Source organism: Chondrus crispus, genomic scaffold (genome assembly GCF_000350225.1).
Source record: "Chondrus crispus Stackhouse genomic scaffold, scaffold_53, whole genome shotgun sequence".
Classification (NCBI taxonomy): Eukaryota; Rhodophyta; class Florideophyceae; order Gigartinales; family Gigartinaceae; genus Chondrus; species Chondrus crispus.
Genome location: NW_005178511.1, coordinates 57972 through 74041, shown reverse-complemented (window position 1 = coordinate 74041; position 16070 = coordinate 57972). Strand labels below are relative to the sequence as shown.

At 57.4% G+C, this 16070-nt stretch overlaps 1 protein-coding gene across 1 annotated transcript; it reads right to left on the bottom strand.

The window, feature by feature from the left end:
* Positions 1–14597: 14597 nt before the first annotated feature.
* CHC_T00008712001 (ruvB-like 2 protein) lies at positions 14598–15528 on the bottom strand. The gene is made up of 2 exons (XM_005710087.1): positions 15213–15528; positions 14598–15082 (listed from the first exon to the last, which is right to left on the bottom strand). Exons 1-2 carry the CDS (start codon positions 15526–15528, stop codon positions 14598–14600), a joined length of 801 nt encoding a protein of 266 aa, XP_005710144.1.
* Between the last annotated feature and the right edge of the window lie 542 nt (positions 15529–16070).

The window sequence follows — 16070 nt, the reverse complement described above, 5'->3', positions numbered from 1 at the left end:
CTTGAGCTTTCTTTCATCTTCAACGACCGCAGTTTGGTTACTCCTGCTGCCAACGGATCGGTAACATCCAGTCGAACCCAAGGATGTGCTGATTGATCCTGCGGTATCAAATCGAGAAGAATATCGATAGGTAAGGTGTTGGGGTCAGTCGCACAATGGGGTTGACAGCTGAGGTATTGTTCTGGTCAAGTGTGTTTTTAGGTACAGCTGGGTTATTATTCTGTGCTGTCTATGCTCTCATTCTATTCTCCGACCTTACCGTGGATCACATCAATCCTATTGAACTGTGCGAATTGATCAACCGCTTGGTTTTACCAGAGTATCTGGGACACGTCACTCTCACAGCTGTTCTTTTGCTGAAGGGACTCCTCATCCCGGCCGTCCTCAACCTGCCGCTAATAACTTTCCATGCATGGCGATACCGAGAACGGAAGCATCTGCTCGATAATACCTCGATCTTCAATGATGTCGACAAGGAACGCTCTATTTGTGTGGCTAAGTTGGTGCATCACCTTCTTATGTTCTTTATATACCTGTACTTCTTCATCATGGCCCTGGTAGCAGCGTGATGACATTTCAGCTAATGAAAGGATTCTTCACTAGCACGCCGACGTTTCAGGCTTCCGAAGTAGAAGCCTACGTTAAATTTAACAAAACACTTGCCACAAGTACCACCGTGATCATCCCATGACTTGCTTACTCTATCTCTAAATCTCTCACGATCTCAGCCTCATCCATATGAGGCCATCTATGCATAGATAGCTGCCGTGAAAACTGCACAAGCAACGAGAGAGGCTATCAAGAGCACCCCTGGCGGTATGAACTTTCTCGTCAGGCCAAGGCGATAGGCAAAGACGAGAGATAGGGCAACCGCCGTGCCCAAAGCTAGAGGTACGTTGTTCTTGACGAACGCGCGAGCCAACAGAATTCCGGCGATCGTATTTGCAATATTGCTCGGCGTTGACCGATGCAAATTCAGCGCGGCCGCACCAAGCCCACCGCCCGCAATGAATATCCCATACACAGCAATCGCGATGCGAGCGACCTTGGGATTGATCATTTGCACATTGCACGGATCTGGGCGCGCCACTCGAGCAGGAAAATGGCGTCTCGGGGCGAACGAAGTGTTGGCAAGACGTGTGCAGGTTGATGCTGTCCTGTGTCCTATTGAGCGCGAGACCGGAATCGCTGAAATGAACGCCATCGATTTCATCTTGTGCCGCTTGCTGCACGACTGTGCCGGTGTTGAGTCCTTGTTCGTTCTTGGATGCTGAGAGTAGAGACTTGGGGCTTTGGACTATCGCCAAGAATGAGTCGGTCCACTGGAGAGATGGAGGTTCTTCGCACTGCGACCGAAAAATAACTACACTTTCCCATGCCTGTCGCCATATTCTTATTCATAGCCGCCCGAAATGTCGCCACCCAGTGCGTCTGCGAGGTTCCATATCCAGCGGCGCGTCAGCTAAAAACGAGACATATTCAAAACAATGTTTTATGTCATAAGGCATCGACAACATCACGTTCTTGTTGCCTCAGCCGCAGTATGCGATTTGGTCCAGCGGTGCAGCCGCCATCCTCGTTGGCAGCCACGTCATGCCGCGAACCCTCAACAACTGTCACACGTGTAAATCTCCCACTGACGTGCAGTGCACGAAATTTGCATAAATACACCCCCGTCATATAAATGCACCCCTCGCACCGTTTCGCGACGCCAACTAGGCATCACCCCTGCAGAGCACGCACGCAAATGCAAATCCCAAGGCTTTTTCGTCAAAACCAAAAACCCGCCGAGATACGCCCGCCCGCACACGCAGACGAAATTCGCATATGAACGCCAAAACCCATATACTGTACACCCAGTTATGGCAAATAGTGTCACGTATGCTATTTCAGTGTCTGATTTGAGTCAAGATCCACATCAATTAGCGTACGTGATACCAAATTCCTCGTGACACTAATTTGCGTCTTACATGAAATAATATGCGTGACAGTAATTGATTGCACGCAAATAGTGTAACGGAGATCCGCTTTTTGGTTTTAGTAAACTCTAATCAAATTTAACGGGCTCTCCTTCAAAATGAATGCGGTATTTGTTCACTATCTGTTGTAGCTTTGGCATCAATTGACGACCTTCCCATTGTCCATTTAGATTTAAGGCCATTCCAGTCATCGCCATAGCTTTTCTAGCGTATGAAACGCCATCAGCGTCACGCTGCTTGTTAACGGCATTGACGGATTTGACTGCCAGCTCCAAGAAAATTTCTTGCCAGGGTTACGAATTTTCCCAGATGTATCCGTCCACTTGTTTTGCATAATCATTTGCATTTTGTACTTTTCCCACTCCACAGACCATGCACTTTTTATCTTCTGGATTACGAATGAGTCGCATGGCTGCACATAATCAGTCAGGTTGGGGGTCAAAGTATCTAATCAATGTGTTAATTTTGTTGGCCGCGTGCAACATTTCTGCCGTTTGATTGTGTCCGGAACACTTGTCCACGTACAGAACCCTTTTCCTCTCATTAGGAAGGGCCTTAATAACCTTCGATTCAGAGAGCCACTCTGGCATAACTTTTGTGTCCATCCAGCCTTTTGGTCCTGAACGATACGACACGCCCACAACATTATGTGGCACACCACATATAGGGTAGGACCGATTACAGTTTTTGAACACCATAAAAGGAGGATGAATCTTTGCATCTCTGCCCCCACTGATACGAACCATCATTGTCATTCCTTCTCCACCCGACACAGCATCACAATACTTAACTTCTGACTCGCCCGACATACCAAACGTTCTCCCATTATCCATATTAATGACGAAATGCGTTTCGTCAGCATTTTCGATGTCATCTTCTTTCACCAAACCACCCCGAAATTCCCGTGCCAAAACACCCAAATGAAAGGCAACCTGTTTTTCAAGAAGAATTATTATAGCCGGACTTGGTTTGTGCTTTCCTGTCAAAGCCCGACTCACAATACCGTATCTGTCGTAAAATGACTGCGTAAATCGAGGGGTAATGAGGAACTTCAATTCCTTCTTTGTACGCGGGTCCAGCATTTTAGAATGATACTGATTATTGCTGCTGTTTTCCCTCAGGTAAAGCCCAAGTGATCTTAAGTTGCGATAATTAAATTTAACCCCAAGCTTTCTCAATCGGTCAAACTCCACAATCCAGACGCAATGCAACGCTTCAACCCATTCAGCCCTTTTTCGACCTCGTCTTGTGCAAACCTTCAGATCTACCGGAGCTCTACCCATCGGGACCCTACGAGAGATTGTAGAATGCAGACCCCTTAGTGTAAGCCTACCGTTGGAGTCAATGCGTCCGACAAATGTGCTTCTCGCCTTCCAAAGTCTTGATTCTTTTGCAATATTTGCGTTAGCACTGCCTCGGAAAAACTGAGGAAACATGGTCACAGCCCTACTAGGAAGATGCTTTGCGCCACCTGTGTTCGATTGGGCTACCATCCATCGAACGATCACGGCTCTTTGGGATATGGTGAGCACGTGCTGCACAGATCTGGTCTGCTTCTGGGTGGATTCAGCTGGGGGATTGGCAGGAACTAGATCTGTGTGATGTTGCTGTTCATTGCACGAGGGGGGCTGTTCAGGGCTTTTGTGCGCTATCAAAATTGTAGTACAACGGCGTGAAGGCAATCGCACCACCGCTGCCGCCCCGGGATACAGCACGATGGGCTGTAAGCGCGAGAAGAACTGTAAGGAGTTATATTTACAGCACACGGCCGGTGCGGAGTACAGTGGTACCCCGCTGGTTACACGTCTAGGATCCGAACGGTAAGTAATTAGTAATTAGTAGTTAATGGCACAAATTAGCCAATTTAGCACAGTAGCTGGTATACAGTAAGTAACAGCTACTGTAGGGGGACAGGTGTCCTGGCGTCCCACTTAGGGGTTAAGACCGCGGGCACCTGCCCCGTTCCAGTAAACGGGGGGCAGACTCGCCTCCCTTCCCTTTACGGCTAATTGCTATCCCGTTCCGGTTTCCATTTTAGTCTCAGGCTTCTAACCCGTGACCGGCCGTCCGGATCTAACACCACGGACCGGCTGCGCGTCACCGGCCACGTGAGCCTTCCCTCTTTTCGAGTCCTTCCGTACGGTTTGCGTTCGCGCGTGGGTTACCCAGCGGCGCGCGCTCCCTTACCTCTAACCCCTCTCGTTTCCGAGAGGTCGGGACGAAGGTAGTTATACCACATTTTGGTACTCTTGTGGAGGGCATAACTACAGAGGTTGAGCCCGCACTGGATCGCCAGCGCGAGCAATTACCGATCGGATTGAAAGAGGTCGAAAATCACCGCGTCGATCGCCAGTGATCATCGACGATGAACCGTGCGGATTCCGCCGGAGAAGATACTGCCTCCGGGCGAGCAAGTACCAGCAGTGGCAGAGGCGCACAGCGCCCCCGGATCGACAATCCGGAAGCCCTGCTACGCCCGCCGTCTACCAGGGGCCAGAAGACCCCTTCCGTTTCGGACACCACCGCCGGGCTACTGGCTGGTGGGGGAAACCGCGTACAAGTACTGTACGACGCGTTACTCCCGCGACTACAAACCTGGATGGAGGATTTCCTCGCTGAGGAATTACCTCAGGTCGTCCAGGTTTGCCTCGACCGAACGGCACCAAGACTGGTGGCGGAGCATGCGGACACCGCGCTCCGCGCCCTGCTGGACGAGAAGATCGCCCCCCTCGTACGCGACGAGGTGATGGCAGCGCTCGCCGCGGAGGAGGACGAATCTCCGACCGCATTGGCTCTAAAGGGAGCTATTAGCTCCGCCGTGGCCATCCGTCTGGCCACGACATTTACCGAAACGGGAGGCCCGGTACCGCCGCCGGCGCCGCGCCGTGAAACCGTTCCGGACTCAAGCTTTAATATCGCTGATCCGATCGGCGCCGTACCCGGGATCGATAGGATGGACCCTAACCCGGAGGCCAGAGCCATCTATCTCCCAACCGTTCACGGTGCTACAGGGAGGACCACAGAAAATGTCCTCCCCATACTGGCCGGTACGAGCGACCCCCGCGGGACAGACAACCGCCTGGGGCTCCCCGAGACAGAGAATCGGGACCCGTACCGGTTGAGCAGAAGACGTGCACCCGGCACGCACAGGACCGAAGCGGAATACACCCGGTATTCCGATGCAGAAGACCCCCGTCACAGGACGGATGAAGACCGCGAGGGACGCCGCTGGCGATACCGCGATAACCGCGAGGCACGCCACAGGCGATACCGCGATGCTGGAGGGGGAGGATACCCCTCCGATGATGACCCATCCGGTTCGGAAGACTCTCGTAGGCGGGGCCGCAGGGCACGCCGCGATATAAGCCGAGACCGGCACCGGCACGACCCGTCCGACTCAGAAGACTACCACACAGAGACGGATGAGGAGCGTCGTCGCTCGAGCAGACACCGCCGGGCTGCCTCGAACAGCGACGAGCGACGGCCCACGGTAATCAGGCCCCTCAATGACCTGTTTACCAAGGCCGTCAACTACAAGACCTACCGCCTGGAACGGCGTAGCTCGCGCTACGACTCTACAGTAGCGCGGCACATTAACCGTTACCGGAAGAAACTGGACGTGCAGATGAGGTCCCACACGTTCAGTGGTCAAGATCCGATTGCGGTATTGGGATTCCTCGCACGCCTCAAGATGGCGTGCGACCACAACGGGATTACCGAAGGAGCCGCCGCGTGGTGCTTCCAATTCTACCTGACCGGGCAGCTCACGCCTTACTCCAGTCCCGTCTCAATGGAAACACCATGGCGGTTGACGTGGAGCGGCGCGAGCTGCTCCGGACATACCCACAGGTGGTCAACTTTCTGTTGCGCACCTATGCTACCGACGAGGTAATTTCCGAAGCGGTTGGGGATGTGACCTCCTTTCGTCAAAGTTCAAACATGACGGAGGAGGTTTACAGTAACCACCTCTGGGACAAGGCACTCCGCTGCGGTACGGTATTCTCCGACAGGCGGTTGAAGTCCCTGTTCGTAGAGGGGTTACTGCCCGCCACGTGCGCGCAGGTTCGTAATTACGTCGCCACGCACCCGGATGTGTACTACCAATCCGTCGCTCGCTATGCGCAAGCGATCGGGGAAACCAATCGGGCTTCCCGTCGACAAGGAATGTCAGCCATGGGTCACGGAGAGCCGTCCGGAGCGGCTAGAAGATTCGACCGCACCGCATGGACGAGGCCCGTGCTGTCGGTTGAGTCGGCATCCGACATCCCGACGGCCGGGGGATTTGCTGAAGAAGCAATCCTGGCCGTGACGGACGAAACCGCCACGCAGACCTCGATGAGCTCGCCACTGACGAGTTATGATCCGTCGCCGGCAGCCTCGACGACGAGCGCCCCAGTTCCACCCGCCAACTCTGGCGATGTGCGCACAGGACCGTACGGGAGGCAAGGACAGGACCCACGCGTCCGGTTCTCCGGCGAGAGATTTCCCAGACCGCCACCGTGCCGGTTCTGCCTTGACACCACGCACCGACAAGAGGAGTGCCCCGTCGTTGCCGATGCGAGCCTGCGGGCCAAGCTTCTGGAGGCACGAGAGGCCAACTACCAGAAGCTACGCATCCGGCAAGGCCTCCGACCGGGATCCCCGTTCAACCGCCAGGGGCCGTCCGCTTGGCGAAACCAGCGCCAAACGGCCCCCGCGGGCGTCAACGTGGTCGAGGAACCGCACCCCGACCATACCGAAGACCACGTGGCGCAAGCCGCGGACGAAATCCGCGAGGACTTGCTGCTGACGGGGGAAGCCGGGGAGGACGCGTAGAGGCGACGACGTCTCTCCCCGTGCCCAGCCTCAGAAGCTTAGGCACCCCCGATCCGGCTGCGCCAGTGGAAGCGCAGCCGGGTAACCGAACGGAATTCCAGGCCATCTGCTTCTTCAAGAAGCAGAATTACAAGATCTCCGCGACGGTTGGTCAGAAGCAGGCGTTGATGGTCGCCATCACGCCAGTGCTTGACTCAGGAGCCGGCCCGAACCTCATCCATTTACGGTGTGTCGCCGAGTCGTGGCGACCATCGATAAAACCGGTTCGGAGCCCAGCGCTCATCGACGCGTCAAACCGCGCGATGAAGGCACTAGGGGAAATCCCCCTGCTCGTCCGAATCGGTGAGTTTGTGGCGCGCGTCCCGTTCCTGGAAGTCACGAGTCTCGCCGTAGACTGTATCCTCCGTACGCCCTTCCTGGATCGCCATGTCAAGGCGATCCTCCCACCACAACGGAAGGTCGTGTTCCACGATGCGCCACCCGTGGCGTTGGTCGGAACAACTCCCTCGAGGCACGACCGCAAGATGGCCTCGAGGAGCACCGCACAACAACTACCGCCGTCGGATAAACCCGAACGGAAGCAGGTGGCGTTCCCCGCCAACACACCGTCACGGAAGATCCGCCTCGTCAGAGGAGTGCCAATTCCCCCGATGACGCAGGCGATGGTCAGGGTCGCCACGCCGGTGGGGGGGCTATGTTTTTTACAGAACTCCCCAAAAACCGCGCACAAGAATTTGACCCTCATGGCACAGGGGGTCATGGATGTTGTCCCCGAAAAACCGTTCTCGCTAAGGAAGGGGGAGGGATATTTAATTCCAACCTCTCAACCGCAAAGGATGGCGCGGAAGAAGCCGCCGACAACCGTACGGACAAGGGCGGGGCTGAACAAGCCACGCCGCCCAAGGCGCACCTCGGGGCGGTTGGAACGGATAAACCCGAAGACACTGCCGCCCCTGAGGAGGACCCCAACGCCTGGCAGGAGGACGTCCACATCGGTGCCGAGAACGAGGAGGTACGCTCGGAGATCCTCGAGGTACTGTCCTAATTTAAGGACATGTGGACCGGCCGGCTGGGAAAAATCGGGGCCACGAAGCACCGGATTGAGCTCAAGCCCGGTGCTCGCCCGATTTACCAGGCGCCTTACCGCGCTGGACCAACCGCACGGGAAAAAGAGAAAACGGAGATCGACCGCATGCTCCGGGCAGGGCTAATGGAACCCGCCACGGCCGAATGGGTAAGCCCCGTGGTATTCGTCCCTAACAAGGATGGTACCATGCGGTTCTGTGTCGACTACAGAAAGCTCAACGCAGTTACTGTTCGGGATTCCTATCCGTTACCGAGGATGGACGAGTGCATCGATTCCCTCGGCGACGCTACTGTCTTTACCACGCTGGATTGCAACAGCGGGTATTGGCAAGTAGAAATTGCCGAGGAGGACCGCGACAAGACGACGTTCGCGTCGCACTGCGGGTTGTACCGATTCCTCCGCATGCCGTTCGGTTTGAAGAACGCCCCCGCTACCTTTCAGCGCGCTGTCGACGGCCCGCGGGCCGTCGACATCATACTGTCGCGTTTAAAATGGGAAACCGCACTGGTCTACCTGGATGATGTTATCATCTACTCCAAGACCGTAACGGAACACGTCATGCACGTCCGCGAGGTTCTACGCCTACTGCGGGACGCGAGCGTGTCGCTGAAGCTGTCGAAGTGCGCCTTCTTCGACACCTCGGCCACCTACCTGGGACACGTGATTCGACCAGGCAGGTTGGAGGTCGAGCGCCGCAACGTGGTCGCCATCGAGCGCGCTCGTCCTCCCCAGAACCAAACGGAATTGCGGTCATTCTTAGGAATGTGCAATGTTTACCGCCGGTTCGTGAAGGGCTTCGCGAAGATAGCCGCTCCTTTAAACCGGAAAACGGGCAAGATCCAACCCTTCGAGTTAGAAGTCCTGACCGATGAGGAATACGAGGCGTTCGTGGAACTGAAGAAGCGCCTCGTGTTCCCACCGATCCTCGCTCTACCCCGTTACGGAAAGAAATACACCCTGGACACGGACGCTTGCGCGTACCAGGTCGGCTGTGCCCTACTACAGGAGCAGCCGGACGGCGACCGCCTACCGATCGGTTATTGGAGCCGCGCTCTCACGGACGCGGAGAGGAACTACACCACTACCGAGAAGGAATGCCTCGCCGTCGTATGGAGTATTCTCACGCTTCGACCATACCTGTATGGGAATACGTTCGACCTTCGTACGGATCATGAGGCCCTCCGCTGGGTTCTCAACCTGGCGGATAGCTCCGGCCGGCTAGCGCGCTGGCGCCTCCGCCTAGCCGAGTACGAATATGACGTACAGTACCGGCCGGGAATTAAACACCAACTCGCGGGTGGTGTATCACGCCTCCGAGTTGACGGCGCAACCTCCGAACCGGTTGACGACGAGGTCCCGTGTTTCGCGGTACAATGGCAAGAGGAGGAGCATAACCCCCGCCAAGGTACCGTACACTGGGAGACCCCCGTCGACCCGGGGAGAGCTGAGCACGCGTTCGCGGTTATACCCGAAGAACGCGACGTCTCATCCGTAACGGTGGAAGAGTTCCTTCGGGAACAGGCCGACGACCCCTTCTGTAGGGCGGCCGCCGAGACTGTGGGGAACCCGGACTCGCGTTACGACATTGACCGATACGGGTTTGTCGTCCGCAAGTCCCCCCTCGATGGGACCCTGCAGCGGGTGGTACCGAAGCGGCTCCGGGCGAAGATATTGTACCTCGCCCATCATCCCCGCCTAGCCGGACACCCGGGCGGTACGAGGATGTACTATACCCTCCGGCGGGAATATTATTGGCCTCATATGGCCAACGACGCCTTCAGTACCGTACGGAACTGCGCGTCATGCGCTGCCACCCGGGGAACCCTGGTGAGGCACCAGAAGGATCTCAAGCTCTTCCCAGCGGCAGGACCGCTGGATTTCGTCGCCATGGACCTGCTGGGCCCTTTACCGAAGACGGCGCACGGGAATCGCCACGTGCTCGTCATGACCGACCGGTTTACGAAGCTGACGCGCAGCATCCAGTTACGGACAACCACCGCGTCGGTCGTGGCAAACGCCTTCCTGGACAATTGGGTCTACGTATACGGCGCACCTCGTTACGTGCTAACCGATAACGGACCACAATTTGCCGCCAAGTTCTTCGACGCGGTGTGTGCCCTCCTGGGGGTGAGGCATTACCTGACTACCGCCTATCACCCCCAGACAAATGGGCAAACCGAACGGTTCAACCGTACTCTGGTACAGCGCCTCCGACATTATGTCGCGGAGCACCAGAGGGACTGGGACGAATACATCCAGCCCCTGACCTTCGCGTATAACACGCAGGTCCACCGGTCGACGGAGACAACCCCGTTCGACCTGGTGCTGACGCGACCACCGTCCGGTTTGGCACTGCCTGGTACTGTACCGCAGGATGCCGTCTCCAACACGGAAGATCCGAGGACCCCGGTACAGTACAAGCGCGCGACGCTGCGTAAACTCGGCGACGCCCTTGAGCGCGCGCGGGTGAAGCTAACCGCGGCGCAAAGGCGATACCAGGCCGACTTCGATAAGAAGGTGCGTTTCCGTCCGGTCATCGAGGTGGGAGACCTGGTCTATGTTGACCGCCCACCTCGGCCATTGACGAGTACCGAACGGGGAGACCTGCCAAGTAATGACGGGGGACCCTCCGTCAAGCTGTTGCCGAAAACGGAAGGCCCGTTTCGGGTCCGATCCGCTACGGAGACCACAGTGGTCGTCGATCAAGACGGAGTCTCAAACCGCGTGAGCATCGATCGGATAACCCGGATGCCGCGGGGACCCCGCGACGTCACTACGGCCGCCCCGACCCAGCCCGCGGCGGCCGGAGAACCCGAACCCGCCGCGGAGTATGTGATCGACCATCTGGTCGGTCACCGGGAGAACCGCACAGGAACCCAGTACAAGGTCCGCTGGTATGGCTACGCCCCAGCGGACGACACCTGGGAACCCGCGGAGGGACTCCCCCAGGCCTTCATAGACCGCTTCTGGCGCACACCGGCGGCAGCACGCCACCGCTAGCACCGCACTGGGCAACCCAGCGCGGGGCGGGACGATCCGGAGAAGAACCTCCCCCGCGCGGCAGCCAATCGCCAGCGCAAACCCCGCGCCGGAAGACACGGCGCAGGATGGGGCAAGGTCGCCAAAGACGCACGCAGAACCCCGCCTGCGTCACCGCCCACCCCGCGCCGGAAGACCCGGCGCAGGATGGGGCGAGGTCGCCACAGACGCACGCGAAACCCCGCGCGCGTCACTGCAAACCCCGCACCGGAACACCCGGCGCAGGAGGCGGCCAATCGCCACGGACGCACGCGGAACCCAGCGTGCGCCACCCCAAACCCCGCACCGGAATACCCGGCGCGGATGGGGGGCCACTCCGCCGAGGGTCTCCTCCAGGCGGCCACCACCCGTTTACGGCGCACGCAGATCCCCCGCGTGCCACCGCCCGAGCCGCACCGGATGGACCGGCGCCGGGGGGGAAGCTGACCCGCCGGCAGGACGACCTGACGCGGCGGTGGTCAAACGGCTTGGCGCCCCGGTGCATACCCGCCGCCGAGAGACGGAACCCAGCCGCGTAAATACTGTATTGGCACGACCTCGCCGGGGCTCCAGGGCACTGTGGACCACGAGTTGCGCGAGCGGCATACACCGCCCGGCACGTGTGGCCGCTGGACCACTGGCGGCGGTTCCAAATACGACCGATTTTGGGGACCGCCCAATCGGAGCTCGTCAAACCGCCGAGAAGTCACCCGCCGCAAGGAAAAAGCAGGCAGAAATTACTAAGGAAAAGGCCGATTTTCTCGCAAGTCGCTGGTGGGGATGAGCTTCTCGTGCTGCGTAGGGACGGGAAACCACCTCCGCAGCACTACGCCGCACCAACCGCGAGGTCACCCATCGCGGGCCGCCGGGCGATCCGGCCGCCGACACCGACAGGAAAATTCTAGAAGACCGGTACCGACCCCTCCTACGATGTCCGCTGGTAGGCTACAACCCAGCGGACTACATATAGGAACCGACCGAAGGCCTCCCGTAAACGGTAATCTACCGCTCATGGCGCGCACATACTACTGTGCGCCACCGGCGAACCCGACCGGATAGACCCGGTGCGGATGGACTCGCTGCACCGTCGGAATGAACCGGTTCACCGGTTTTTAATTAAGCCCTCGGATGGGCTACGTTTTCCCCTCTCAAAGGGTGGGAAAAAATCGTAGCCCCCTCCCGTTAACGGCATTGCATTCCCCGGGTCCGCCCGCGTCCGGAGGTCCCAAGACGGAAAATCCGACTTTGGGAAGGCCCAAGCGGATTTGGAAACTGGAACTGTAAACCGCTGTTTCTGCCTGTTTTTTTACAGTTTCCTTTCGTTTCCAAATCGGGGCCTCCGCGGAAAGTGACAATGGCAGGACTTACGGACCGGTTTTGGACGAACGGCAGAGCGTACCGCCGCTGGGAGCTCCCCACTGACCGCACGGACAGGCTGGCGGTCACACACCCCGCTGTCTCGCGGGTGAAAGGGCGCCGTTTTTGGAAAAATGGCCGGCCCTCCGGGGGGTGGGGGAAAATAGCTTCTTTGGCGCCGGTTTGATGATGCCCGGCGCCGGGGGAAGACGCCCCACCGCAACGGCAAGCCTATCCGGACGGTTGAAGGTACAGCGTGTCGGTCCGCTGTACCTGTAAACCCGAGTTCCCGATCGGTTCATCAAGGGAGCACTGTACGGGGACAAGGGCTACGATTTCCCCTCTAGAAGGGCGAATAAAAATCGTAGCCCATATCCGAGAACGGTTCCAGACTCCTGAGGTCGTCGCCGACCTGGGAGTATTTGGAAACAGAAACGTGTTTATGCCGTTTCTAACTGTTTTTTACAGTTTCTATTGGTTTCCAAATAGGAACCGTTCGGGAAAGGGACTACCGTGCGGTTTTTGCTTGTGCTTTGGACGACAGAGGTACCGCACGCCCGGGGAAAGGTCTGGGACGTACCGCTGCCGGGCCGGAGGGGGCGCACCCGTGGGGTTTTGGAGGAAATCGAAGGGGAATTCTTGGAAAAATGGCCAGCCCTCCGGGGGGGTCCTGGAAAAACGCTTCTTTGCGCCGGTTGTTCGATGACCCGGCGAAGGCTGAAGCCGCCCAATCCGAACGGTGGCGTACCGCAAATGGAACCGGGAGCAGCAGGAGCGCTGAACTCCTCCGCGCGGGTCGGGAAATGACCGCCGCTGCGGGTGTGCATGCGGGTGAGGACCCGAGGAAGGTACGTACTGTACGGCCGCGTCTCCGCGGCCGACGCATGGTCTCCGTTCGGGATAGAGGACCGTCACAGCTGGCACGGATTTTAGTCCGCCGCGACGGGGACGTGTCGCGAGATAAGGAAGGGGGTCTGTAGCACAACGGCGCGAAGGCAATCGCACCACCTCTGCCGCCCCGGGATACAGTATGATGGGCTGTAAGCGCGAGAAGAACTGTAAGGAGTTATATTTACAGCACACGGCCGGTGCGGAGTACAGTGGTACCCCGTTGGTTACACGTGTAGGATCCGAACGGTAAGTAATTAGTAATTAGTAGTTAATGGCACAAATTAGCCAATTTAGCACAGTAGCTGGTATACAGTAAGTAACAGCTACTGTAGCGGGACAGGTGTCCTGGCGTCCCACTTAGGGGTTAAGACCGGGGGCACCTGCCCCGTTCCAGTAAACGGAGGCAGACTCGCCTCCCTTCCCTTTACGGCTTTTTGCTAACTCCGTCCGGTTTTACCTCTAAGTCTCAGGCTTCTAACCCGTGACCGGCCGTCCGGATCTGACACCACCGACCGGCTGCGCGTCACCGGCCACGTGAGCCATCCCTCTTTTCGAGTCCTTCCGTACGGTTCGCGCTCGCGTGGGTTACCCAGCGTCGCGCGCTCCCTTACCTCTAACCCCCCTCGTTCCGAGTGGTCGGGACGAAGGTAGTTATACCACAAACCTGACCCCCGCCACCACCCTCAACGAAGCTGCCCTCCGGGCAGTTCATCCAGACCCTCCAACCACTCGGCGAATGCCTCAAACCGCGCCCCGAGACCCTCTAAATCAACACCTCGCCCCTTCCCCATTCCGATGACCCCCTTTCAACCCTCACAGTCAGCGAGGCTGCCGCCCTCCCCCACGACCGTCGCGATGCCGCCCGCATCCACACGGAGTCCCACTTCTCATTATCACGCTCACATCCGCCTTACCCTCCCTCATCGCGTCGACTGCAGTCGACAAGCTCATGCACTTCCAGACCGACGGCATCCCCCTCGCCGACATCCTCGCAACCCTCTCCCCCTCCCGCTTCTCTCTGAATTCCATCCCCTGCGTGGCCCCCCGAAACGCCCTTTTCTCCCCCTCCGACGCCCACCCCTCCTCAAATGCCGACGGCCGCCAAAGGCACGTCCAGTACAACTCTAACTCCCGCCGCGTCCTCCGTGACGGAACGGTCCTAGGCGTCGCCGACAACTTTACCGCAAAACACACCTGTAGTCCCGTCCATCCGAGATTTCCGCCCAGCCCAGAAAATCGCCCAGCTCATCCTTGCCGCTTCCGTCTACCTACGGCCCAGACCCCTCCTTCCGCGCTATTTTCTGTCAGCTCCCCTCCAACAGCCTCAGCAACACCTTCCACATTGTCTCACCTCCGTCTCCCAGGCCGTGGACCTGCCCCAGCAGCACACCCTCTCCAGTGCCTCTCTCCCAGAACAAGGTGTACTTCCTCTTGATGTCCTCCACGTCTACCTATATCCTCTTTCTTTTCGACCAAACGAGTCCTGAAGAGGTGATTAGATACATGCCGTATCTCAGAGAGGTATCCAGATCTATACGCGTGAGAAGGTTTAGTCCGTTCTCCATGATCTCCACGTCTTCGCTGCGTAGCTGCAAGATCTTTCGAATGTCGTTCTCGTTGAATGGTTTGGTAGTAATAAGCAACCTATCCAACAAGCCCAGTGGAATGCCATGTGGCGACTTGTATGTGGTCCCCCTGATACAAGTGATTCCGCGGTTCGACGCCAGCACAAGGACTGGGGCGAGGTCCGACTCGAGAGCTCTGTTCATGAAGGAAAAGCTGTCAATATCAAGCATATGCACCTCGTCAATGAAAAGAACGCCCTGCACAATTTTCGCTTTCCCCTCTTCCCTCCCCTCCGCGACCTTGACGTCGATCTGCTCCCTCACCCCCGATTTAATCTCACCAGTGTCACCAGCGAATAATGCTAACAAACCTTACTGCCGTGAATTGATGACATCAATTTAGTGCAGAGAGACGACGTGCACAACCTCTTTCCGTCGCTGCAACTCGCCCGAGCTTTGATATATTTCCCGTTGCCATCTCAATAGTAATGGCATCAAAACTTGTAACTGTCTCCTTCCGCAACGAGTCAATCATCTTGGTACCCAAGTCATACACCCTCTCCATCTCCGTGGTCTTCAACGTAAGCTTGCCACTCTTCGTCATCCGTTCAGCTGACGACCTCGGGAGCGGCATATCAATTTGAATCTCCACAACCTCGCCTTCGATATGCTCTGTTTCCTCCTTAATTCTAACGCCGATGCTCTTCCCCAGGGCCTGCGTGAGGGCCTCGGTCTTGGACATCTTGAGCGAGAAGATCTCGCTGACGGCGATCTTGGTGAAGAGCGTCTCTGAGGCGAGGGCCTGGGCCATACCCATGGCGATGGCGGTCTTCCCCGTGCCGGGCTGGCCCGCGATGGGGACGGCGCGGCCCGCGATCCTGCCCTGCTCGATGATGAGAACGACCACGCTGCGGCCTTGCGCGCCTCCACCTGCCCCACCAGCCCCTGCCCGCTCCGGGGCCACATTGAGGTTCTCGTTCAGCCTCAGGCCGCGGATGTGCGAGTGCTCGCATTTGCTGGTGATCACAAAAGTCAAACTGATGCGTTCCACAAAGCAAAATAGTACTGTCCCAGCGTTCGAGACGAAGATTCCATCCACACGAGTCATAATATCTCCCTTTCGTAACATCCGATTCGCTTCGCAAATCTCTGCAACCCACTTGACTAAAATGGTAGACTGATCCTTGGCCATTCCAAGAGATCTCCTCAAATGATGGTTTTCCATTCTTTGCTACCGAAATATGCAAAATGAGAACCCCGCATACTGACCATGACAGGCTATGTGGTCGAGAAAATGCTGCAGTACGCAGTATGGAATGAGGTAGCCCACGGAATCAGCTTAAAAGGGGTCCACGCTTT